The sequence below is a fragment of the Apium graveolens genome, chromosome 7 (genome assembly GCF_009905375.1).
Source record: "Apium graveolens cultivar Ventura chromosome 7, ASM990537v1, whole genome shotgun sequence".
Lineage (NCBI taxonomy): Eukaryota > Viridiplantae > Streptophyta > Magnoliopsida > Apiales > Apiaceae > Apium > Apium graveolens.
The window spans coordinates 183,091,909-183,103,394 of NC_133653.1; the positions used below are offsets into that span (position 1 = coordinate 183,091,909).

Below are 11,486 nucleotides of genomic sequence, written 5' to 3' on the forward strand. Positions count from 1 at the left end.
AAAGAGCTTCATTGTCCTGAACCTACTGAGAATGAGTTTGCTTGAGTCCACCTCAACTGTTTTGTGCTAATTTTATGCATCTTTTGAAATTCTATTTTACAGTGGCTTCTCAGTGTAAGTGAGTCACGACTGTTTATCAGAATTTATGCTATTTTCAGAGTATTTCTCCAGTAATCATGGAGTGTGAAAAGTCACCAAAAAAATATTTTGCTTTTCTGATGCATATTTACTTAATACCAGCAATGCACTTGGGTCGTCCCTTCCACATTTTTACTCTAGATCTCAAAGGAGTACCTGATTTTAATCTTTGATCTTTTTGCTTTTTCTTTTGATAAGAGAGGTCTATCAGCACTTAGTACATTCAGCAGTTTTACTAGTATCAGAACTTAACAGATGAGTAGCATTATTCTAATTTGTGACTTGGTAATAAGATATACAAAGTGAACTTAACTAAGCTCAGTTATCAGAATTTGCTAGTGTCATAAGATTTCCACTGAAATAATTACTTCTTCCATGGAATCATTTATTTATTGAAGACTACTAGGTCAGTATCTAGCACAGTTATCCTCATAGGATTGAATAGGTAATAGAACAGACATATCATTTATCAGAGTTTAGAAACATATATCAGACAACAGTCAGTACTTAAAGACATTTATCAATTAAGCACAGAATACACAATGAGATTAATTCTGTAAATACTGAGCATAAAGTCTGATAACACAGAACAAGTCTAAGCAGATTTAGAGAAAGAACCTGAAATCATTCCAAGTTCATTTACCAATCTTGTAAAAGTAGCTTCACATAATGGTTTTGTGAAGATATCTGCCAACTGTTGATCTGTGGGAACAAAATGCAATTCCAATGTACCTTCATCCACATGTTCCCTGATGAAGTGGTACCTAATGCTGATGTGCTTTGTCATTGAGTGTTGAACTGGATTACCTGTCATAGCAATAGCACTTTGATTATCACAGTAAATAGGGATTTTGAAATATGTTAACCCATAATCCAGTAACTGATTCTTCATCCAAAGAATCTGTGCACAACAGCTTCCTGCAGCAATATACTCTGCTTCTGCAGTTGATGTGGAAATTGACTTTTGTTTCTTGCTGTACCAAGAAACCAATCTGCCTCCAAGAAATTGGCAGCTTCCACTTGTGCTTTTCCTGTCAATTTTGCAACCTGCAAAATCTGCATCTGAGTAACCTATTAGTTTAAAATCTGATTCTCTAGGATACCATAATCCCAGAGCAGCTGTCCCTTTAAGATACTTAAAGATTCTTTTTACAGCTGTTAAGTGAGGTTCTCTTGGATCTGCTTGAAATCTTGCACAAAGACAGGTAGCATACATGATATCAGGTCTACTAGCAGTTAGATAGAGTAGAGAGCCAATCATACCTCTGTAGTTAGTAATATCTACTGATTTACCGGTATCCTTATCCAGTTTTGTTGCAGTGGCCATTGGAGTGGATGCACTTGAACAATCTTGCATTCCAAATTTCTTTAGCAAGTTTCTGGTGTACTTGGTTTGACAAATAAAAGTGCTTTCCTCATTCTGCTTGACTTGAAGGCCCAGAAAATAGCTAAGTTCCCCCATCATACTCATCTGATATCTTGACTGCATTAGTTTGGCAAACTTCTTGCAAAGTTTGTCATTTGTAGATCCAAAAATGATATCATCAACATAAATCTGGACCAGAAGTAAGTCCTTTCCATGGTTGAGGTAGAACAGTGTTTTGTCTATTGTCCCTCTGTTGAATTCACTCTCCAGAAGAAACTGAGCTAAAGTCTCATACCATGCTCTAGGAGCTTGCTTAAGTCCATAAAGTGCTTTGTCAAGTCTGTAGACATAGTCTGGATGTTTAGTATCTACAAAACCTGGAGGTTGTTCAACATATACCTCTTCCTCCAATTCTCCATTGAGAAAAGCACTTTTCACATCCATTTGAAAGACAATAAACTTTTTGTGAGCAGCATAAGCCAAAAATATCCTTATGGCTTCTAACCTAGCAACTGGTGCAAATGTTTCATCATAATCAATTCCCTCCTGTTGAGAATATCCTTTTGTAACCAGCCTTGCCTTATTCCTTGTAATTATGCCATCACTGTCAGTTTTGTTTCTGAATACCCAATTTGTACCAACAAAAGATCTATTCTTTGGTCTTGGTACGAGGGTCCAGACTTTGTTTCTTTCAAATTCATTTAACTCTTCCTGCATTGCTTGCACCCAATCAGCATCTTGAAGAACTTCTTCCACTTTCTTTGGCTCAGTCTGAGAGAGAAAAGAATTGTAAAGACACTCATTTGAAGTACCTGTTCTAGTTCTGACACCTGCATCAGGATTTCCAATTATCAAATCAGGTGTATGTGATTTTGTCCACTTCCTTGCAGATGGAAGGTTTTCTCTAGAACTGGATGCTCCCCCATGATCCATGCTATCTTCATTTTCATTTTCTGATGCTCCCCCTGAAACTATGCTCTCTGAGTTGGATTCTTCAGTATTTAGATTTTCAGCACTATCAGAACTTGGCTTATCAGAACTTGACGAACTAGAACTTGAAGAGCCAGATGCATGTTCGGATGTTTCTTAAAATGTGGTAGGATCTTGAGTATGCTCCCCCTGCATAGGGGCATCTTCCTTTAACGTAGTCACCACAGTTTCAATAACATCAGAGTTTAATCCATCAGATTTTGCAGTATCAGGACTTAAACTGTCAGGATTTTCAGTATCAGAATATGAGTCTTCATTTTCAAATCTCAGCTGATCATGGTCAACGAAATCTTTAAGACCAGTGATCTTCTTGTCATCAAAAGAGACATTGATAGATTCCATGACCACTTTTGTTCTCAAATTATAGACTCTGAAGGCTTTTGTGGAAAGTGGATATCCAACAAAGATTCCTTCATCAGCCTTTAGATCAAACTTTGATAGCTGTTCAGGATGAGTCTTGAGAACAAAACACTTGCATCCAAATACATGAAAATATTTCAGATTTGGCTTCTTTTTCTTCACCATCTCATATGGTGTTTTTCCATGCTTGTTAATGAGTGTTGCATTTTGAGTAAAACAAGCAGTCTGCACAGCTTCAGCCCAGAAATAGGTTGGAAGCTTTGCTTCTTCAAGCATTGTATGTACAGCTTCAATGAGAGTTCTATTCTTTCTTTCAACAACTCCATTTTGCCGTGGAGTTCCAGGAGCAGAAAATTCCTGCTTTATTCCATGGCTTTTGCAGAACTCTTCCATTATCAAATTCTTGAACTCAGTGCCATTATCAATCCTTAAAATTTTCACAGAATCTTTGACCATTTTATCCAGCTGTTTGACATGATCAATCAAGATAGATGCAGTTTCACTTTTTGTGTGCAAGAAATACACCCATGTGTATCTGGTGAACTCATCCACTATGACCAATGCATACTTCTTCTTTGCAATAGACATGACATTTACTGGACCAAATAGATCAACATGTATAAGATGATAAGGCTCAAGAATTGATGATTCAGTCTTGCTCTTGAATGAAGATTTTCTTTGTTTGGCTTTCTGACATGAATCACAAAGACCATCAGGAGCAAATACTGTGTTTGGCAATCCTCTCACAAGATCTTTCTTGACCAGTTCATTTATATTGTTGAAATTTAAATGAGAGAGTTTCTTATACCAATTCCAGCTTTCTTCAATTGATGCTCTACTTATCAGACAGATTGCAGAACCATCAGTACTTGTTGAAAGCTTAGCTTCATAAATGTTACCACGTCTGTATCCTTTCAGAACAACTTTGCCTTTAGATTTACTCACAACTTCACAGTGTTCTTCAAAGAAATCAACATGATAACCTCTGTCACAGATTTGACTTATACTCAGTAGGTTGTATTTAAGTCCTGAGACCAGAGCTACTTGTTTAATTATGACATTTCCAAGATTGATATTGCCATGTCCCAATGTTTTTCCAATGTTGCCATCTCCATAAGAAACACTTGGGCCAGCTTTCTCCACAAAGTCTGATAGCAGGGCCTTATTTCCAGTCATATGTCCTGAACATCCACTGTCCAGAAATAGAATATTTTTCCTGTTGCCCTGCAATCACAAAGACCACTAATTATTAGTTTTAAGGACCCAGACTTGCTTGGATCCTTTGGCCTTATTAAGTTTGTTAACATTTGCAGCGGATTTAGCATCAGAGTTTATGTTAACATTTTTCTTATCAGAATTTATATTATTAGACTTTGAATCAGAATTTACACTAGAAGGAACAATGGAAACTTTCTTCAAAGAAGGTTTTATTTGATAATAATCATAGTACAAACTATGATATTCCTTACAAGTATAAATGGAATGCCATAAACTACCACAATGAAAACAAGGATTTTGTGGTTTGTATCTAACAGACTGACTCTTAACTCCTGATTTTGAAGGTAAGGAGTTAATATTCTTATTTTTCCTGCAAAAAGAAGCCAGATGGTTAGAACTTCCACAGTTATGACATGTTTTCCTAGGAGCATCAGGAACAGGTTTATAATCATTGCTTTTATTCACACCTTCCTTTCCATTCCTATTTTTCCTAGGTGATTTTACCTTGTTTGCATTCTTGACATCTTTCAGCTTATGCTTAAGCTGCTTCTTTGTCATTAAGCCTATGTTTACTTCAGCTGTCTTTTCCTGTTTTAGTTTGTCAGAAGTTAATTCCTCTTTAACTTCTGATTTCTCATTATCAGACTTTACAGTTACAAACTTAATAGGTTTTAACTTTGGCTTTTGCTTAACAACAGGCTTAATTTCTTCAGTTCCTTTATCATTCGTATTCTCTCCATAACCTAAGCCCTCTTTCCAATTTTCACTACTTAGCAAATTTTGAGTTGTTCTGCCAGAGTTAGTCCAAGTCCTGATTATCTCTCTTTCCTTTTCTAACTCTCTTTCCTTTTCTAACTCAGTTTTTAGAGATTCATTCATTTTTAGCACTTCATTCCTAACATAAAAAGCATCATCTCTATCCTTCTGAGTTTGATGGAATATAACTAACTCTTTTTCTAAGAAATCATTTCTTTTCTTAAAAGCAAGATTTTCAGAAGTTAATCTTTCACATGTTAAGGTTTGATCTCTATAACTAACAAACATGGTTTTAAGATATCTTCTCAACTCATTAATATCATCAGTATGAAAAGCATAAGTAGTCTGAGGTACCTTTATTTTAGCAGCTTCAGAACTGCTCTCAGCACTTTCTTTATCAGCATTTGCCATCAATGCATAGTTCTCCTCACTTTCAGAGTCTGAAGTGTCTGTCCAGCTTTTCTGCTTTGTGACAAGAGCCTTGCCTCTGTCACCCTTTACCTTCTTGCAGTCAGGAGATATGTGGCCTTTCTCACCACAGTTATAGCATTTAACATTGGTGTAATCTCCTCTGTCAGACTTTCCTCCTCTGCCTTCAGATCTTCTGAAATTCTTCTTATCAGAACTTATGCTTTTTCTGGAAAACTTCTTTCCCTTCCTGAACTTCCTGTATGCAATCTTGGTGATTCCTTTCACCATAAGAGCACACAGCTTCATCATCTCCTCATCAGCATCAGTCTCAGGCAAGCTTTCAGAATCTGAGTCATCATCACTCTCAGAACTTGATGACTCAGTATCAGACTTTATGAAAAGAGCTTTACCCTTGTCTTTCTTTGAGGAAGCTGCTTTGGGGAATTCTTCTTCAGCCTTAAGAGCAACTGTCCTTGACTTTCCTCCTTTCCTCTTGCTTCTTTGTTCCATCTCCAGCTCATGAGTCTTGAGCATTCCATAGATTTCGTCAAGAGTTGTTTCATCAAGATTGTAGTTGTCTCTTATTGTCGTTGCCTTCAAATCCCAGCATTCAGGAAGAGCTAACAGGAACTTAAGGTTTGAATCTTCAAGATCATACTCTTTATCAACCAATGACAAATCATTCAAAAGTTTGACAAATCTATCATATAAATCATTCAATGACTCATTAGTCTTTGAGTCAAAGTGTTCATACTCTTGAGTGAGTATTGTCTTCCTGTTCTTCTTAATTGTATCAGTTCCCTGACACCTTGTTTCCAGAGCATCCCATATCTTCTTAGCAGTCTTGCAGTTGATTACCCTGTTTGACATTACATTATCAATGGCACTATGCAGTAAGTGTCGTACCTTAGCATCCTTAGCAATTGATGCTATGTCCTCAGCAGTATAATCACTCTTCTCCTTTGGTACGGTCATTGCTGCTTCACCTGCAACTGCAACAGCGAGTTTGGTTGGTTTGTGAGGACCTTCCTTGATTCTATCCAGGTATTCTGGATCTGTTGCTTCCAGGAACATGGTCATCCTTACCTTCCATATGGGATATTCAGATGGTCTCAGTATGGGGACTCTGATGGTCTCATACCGATTCTGAATTTGTGTCTTTGGTGGTTCCTCAGTTGTGGTAGGCTTAATTGGAGTTTCTGTGTCCGACATGATTGTGTATGGATCTTTAACTGTATGTAAGTTAACAGATAGGCTCTGATACCAATTGTTAGGTCACACACACACACTGTAGAGGGGGTGAATACAGTGTATAGTACACTCAAATCGAACTTTAAGAACTTAAGTAACAGAAAACAAACTTTATTGAAACAATAAACTCTGTTACAATATGGAACTGTTACCTCTCAGTGATGAACAAATATCACGAGAGCTGCTAGGGTTACAATGAATAATCTTTTCTAATAATGATAACACTTATAGTGTAAACCCTATGTCTGTGTTTATATACTACACAGTTACAAGATAATCGCTAATTGATATGGAATATAATTCTGCTTCCTAAAATATGTCAATCAGATATCTTTTCTTCCAAGTATTCCATTCTTCACGGAATTCCTTCTTCATGCATATCTCTTCTTATGTTTATCTCGATCTTCTTTCCTTTAATCAACTACTGTCCTTATCTGATTGTCCTTCAGCACTTAAGTTCTGATATCTATCTTCTGATGATTATCTCCTGATAATATAAGTACTGATATCCTTAAGTCCTGACTTCCAGTATAAGTACTGATCAACAGTTAAGTACTGATTTATCCTGTTCACGTAAGATCTGAAAGCTAAACATAAAACATATTAGCCATGACATTATCAAATATATCTAACATGAATAACCTCTATTTGGTAGTTGGTCGGTTATTCGGTACAGTTATTTGGTACGGTAAATAACAACTGTCAGATCTATAGAATCGTTGGATGTAATAATAAAATAATATTATATTAATATTTAAATTGCTATCATAGGTTCATGGTTCGAATCCCGTCAACAACATATTATATTTAAACTTTTATATTTTTTATTTTTAACAATTTTTACGGGTTCAAGATTCGAGTCCCGTGAACAACATATTATATATTATTATTATTTATTTTCAGTCAAGTCTCATATTACATAATACATATATTATTATAACTTATTATGTTCTTCAATTTATTTTTCAACTATTGAAAATTTATATTAATATGTTATTATTATTAAGATAAAATATATTATTAAAAATTATTCGAGTGTTAAAAGCAATCCGTGCATTGCACGGGTGATAGACTAGTATAAATAAATGTACAAACCTAGAATTTGAGTAATAAAATATTTTATTATTAATATTACATAAAAATTAAAATAGTAATATATAAATATATCTATATACCTAAGATTTCAATACATACATGAAATGATATTGAAGATGGGAAGAGGATCAACAAATATGAAAAATTATTTTCAGATAGCTATAATTTTAGCTAACAAACTTGAGGGTCATAGTGGTTTAAAAATAATAGAATAGCCAAAACAATATCAGGTTGACAAATATACCTAACAGAGTCAGGTTGGAGATGCTCAAATGATATAATGTAGGAAAAAAATTGCACAAATCCCATATCAAGGTACGATTGAACTAATTTTTTAAAAAAGGGTATGATTGAACTATTAAATCAAATGAATAATGACCGAAATTATAGGGTTCTCTACAACTACAGGTAACTTGTCCGTCAGTAAAAACTCTACCTACACTGATAATATTTGCAGGCCATCAAACTGTTAACCATATATTATTCATATATGATTTGCAGGCTGTAACATATACAATAAAATCCCACCGGCAACTGATACATTAAGAGACTCAAACTCTCCGGTCATTGGAATGGCAACAAGTTCAGCTTCTTGCCTACTTTTCTTGGAAAGACCATTACCTTCGCTTCCCAAAACCAAGCAAATTTTTTTATCTGCCAAGGAATCAGCAAACATACGAGAAAGCAGTGTCACAGACTTATGATTATCATCATCCGCAGGATGTCCTGCCAGAATTTTCATTTGAAGTTCATTTTTGAGAGCTTCTAGATGTATCCAGTCTCCGGAAACAACAGGAAGCTGAAATGAGGCTCCACGGCTAGCTCGAAGTGCTTTATCATTGAAAGGATCACAGCAGCCGGGAAGTAAAAAGACACCACCCTGATGGACATGGCAGAATCACAAAATTGCATATAGATTGTAAGAAAAATATCATAGGTGAAATAATACTAGACAACTTAAAGTGAAAAACTAACATAAATTTGCCACAAGAAAACTGAAAACAATTTCGGCAAAAACTTATTATCAAGCTGATCGCTGATCAAATAAAGGATGATGATTCAGTATTCTTTCTTAAGTTTTATATACATTGGTTTTCTATATTCAAGGGCAAGTAAATATGGATCTACAAGAATGAAATAATACTACTGGAGAGATCATGTGAGACTACGATGACACAAGAATAACGATATTGAAAAAAATGTAGACAAAATCCATCAGAAGATGAAATTTTGTTTCTTACCCATCCAAATGCCATAGCTGATCTAAGTAAAGTGCCAAGATTTCCCGGGTCCTGCAGTAACCAGATAGTTTAAACTTAAGATACGAATTGGGAAAAGTCCAGCAAATAATACTTAAATGCATTTTAGCCATCTGACACTGTAAAATGCACATTCCACTCCAGTTGGTAGGGGTATACCTGAATCCCATCAAGAACTAATACTCGGTGCGGGGATGGAAACCAGCTGAGAAAATTTTCTTCTTTTAGATTTTCATCTGCAGAGTGGAATGTGGAAGGAATCCTCATTAAAGCAATTGCTTCAATAGATTCAGTTGATTGCAGTCCTGATAATTTTTTTAATACTGTCGAACTTACTCGAACAATACGAGTACAGTAGTCCTCCAATTCTACAGAAATATTAGCTTTATCAGGTATGAGTAAACAATCTATGGCCGTAGGTCTCTCTGGCAACGACTTCTGAAACATACATATTTCCCTGTAAAAAACCTTAGGAAATTTTGACGCAGACACAGAAAAATGTAGCATACACTTAATAATCTTTCAATACACGCCTATACAAAATTTTGTTACAGATGGTGAAAATTTCCACAGATCTAAGTCCAAACTTTTAACCAAGTAAGAAAATTCAATAGTAGCAGGTCATTTTCCAGGTTATTGGGAGGTGCAAGCCTCAAGTTGGCAAATAACACAATTAGAAGAAGCTGTGAACCGAGTGAGTTGCATAAGGAAATTAACGTGGATGAATTCCAGCTCGGATATTTGAATCTTGTTGACCAATTTTAGCACTAGTAATTTCAAGTTGATAATTTCTTTACTGCACCTAATTTCCAACAGAAACCCTTTTTTCGTGTCAGCTGGAAAAAAAATACTTCTATAGTTCTATTTTTAAATACGCATTTTTAACATGTGTACGAGCAGAAACGATTTCAAATCACAAACAACACGTTGCAAAAATTTGACACACTTTCTTAATGGGTCATGAACACGAATTGGGTCTAATGACAAGACCAGGAGGACATGGATAAAATCAACAAGATAAATTCTATAAATGCATCACCTACTGAGCCAGATAGAATCATAGTGTAGCTCCGTCCCTGCACATGCGGCCATGGGATATCTCAAGTCAATGTTGTATTTTGGACTAAATTTTTAGAAACTGGGGTACAACTGGAAAGTGCTAATGTTCTTTGAATGTAATCACTAGACCACATCATAAACCCCGTTCCTTTTAGTAAACTACATTATCCAACTCAATACTAATGTGTCTTTTGGTTCCTAGGATTTCATTTCAACCCGGTCAATTAGTAGAATGAAAGCTCATTCTCATTACAGAAATCGAGTAACTAATTTCCCAAACACCTTACGAAACTCCAAAATAATTACATTCACATCCATCGCCAATTCAGGCTCCGTAAATTAATCAAATTCAGAAAACTAAGAGATAAAAGAGACCTTCAACTGAAAATGCTATCCAACTATTTAACTCAAACACTTGGCAATACATGAACCACAATGAACCAGTTAAAAGAGAGAGCAAGAGGGGGAGAGAGGGAGAGAGAGGGAGAGAGAGAGAGAGAGGGAGATGACCTAATGGGAGTAGAGCCAACAACAAGAACAGAAGCATGAAGATGACGATAAGAAGAGCTCTGGCGCAGCTTAAGGCAGTGTTTGACAAATGGATTTGATGGGCTTGTAATTAACTTCACATGATGTGGTAAACCAAGTGTATCTACAGATGAATTATCATCATCAACTCCTTCTCCTCCGCCGCCATTATAATTATTAATAGAATATGAAGTAGCTTTGAAAGTGGGGGGTCTGGTCTCACAGATAAATGGGAGCTTAAGATGAAGTGCAGATGAAGAAGATAATAGAGCACTCACCATATTGCATATTCTCCTGCTCTCCCTTCAATATTCTTTCTGCATATAATCCAGAGTAATCTCCTTTTTTATACTCCATTAAAAGATAACTACTGTATAAAGCCGCGCCGCGCACACAAAATTATTTAGGAATTATGTATTTTATTATGATGTCGAGCGAGATCAATTATTTGACGATTGATATTATAAATTAAAATTTGTGTGTTATGATATGACTCAGTTTAAACCCTTTGTATCAAATATAATGTAGAATAAGTAAAAATATCCTTAACGCCAATGATCAAGATTTTGCTTCTTACTTTAATCTTGACTAAATATTAATTTGGTGTGTAAGTAATTAAAGAGAGATGTTAGAAAACATGTAAATTCACTACTAAACCTATGACCTACAATTCCTGAACTCTATTCTTGATTTGCTAAATATTTATAGAAAATTTGTCATGACCACGTATAAATAAATTTTGATATTCATAGAACTCCATGATCACATAAAAAAGTTAATACGAATTACGCTCTTATACAATTAATCTCGTGATCATATAGAAAGATTAATTGACTTTTTAGAGACAACAATTACATAACGAATTTGGATGACCACATACCAATGTTAATTCAAGCATCTTTAAAAATATTGACGAACATATAAGCATAACCAAGCACATCTCAAGAGTTCAAGTTTAATACTGATAATATTGTCAAAAGGGTTAGGGCTTCAAAACAACCCTCTAACAAAGAAGGTTTAGCCTACCATAGTCATGAATAAGTACATAGAAATCA

General features: G+C 35.3%; 1 protein-coding gene across 2 annotated transcripts; it reads right to left on the reverse strand.

Annotated features, from left to right (window-relative positions):
- Positions 1-7,888: 7,888 nt before the first annotated feature.
- On the reverse strand, positions 7,889-10,790 carry LOC141670483 (uncharacterized). 2 transcript variants are annotated; one of them, XM_074476357.1, is made up of 5 exons: positions 10,414-10,790; positions 9,181-9,212; positions 9,004-9,080; positions 8,827-8,877; positions 7,889-8,465 (listed from the first exon to the last, which is right to left on the reverse strand). In XM_074476357.1, the coding sequence occupies exons 1-5, from the start codon at positions 10,710-10,712 to the stop codon at positions 8,070-8,072; spliced, it is 855 nt and encodes a 284-aa protein (XP_074332458.1). In that variant the 5' UTR covers positions 10,713-10,790; the 3' UTR covers positions 7,889-8,069. The 2 variants fall into 2 exon arrangements, with proteins under 2 accessions (XP_074332458.1, XP_074332457.1); XM_074476356.1 differs by having other exon boundaries at positions 7,890-8,465; positions 9,004-9,301.
- Positions 10,791-11,486: the final 696 nt, after the last annotated feature.

Bases quoted from the DNA above. Each gene is read 5' to 3' on its own strand.
- LOC141670483 (XM_074476356.1), bottom strand. From the start codon at position 10,712: ATGGTGAGTGCTCTATTATCTTCTTCATCTGCACTTCATCTTAAGCTC. The intron at 8,878-9,003 runs GTATACCCCTAC...TGGTTACTGCAG, and splicing joins TAGTTCTTGATGGGATTCAG to GACCCGGGAAATCTTGGCAC. The intron at 8,466-8,826 runs GTAAGAAACAAA...CATGTCCATCAG, and splicing joins CAGCTATGGCATTTGGATGG to GGTGGTGTCTTTTTACTTCC.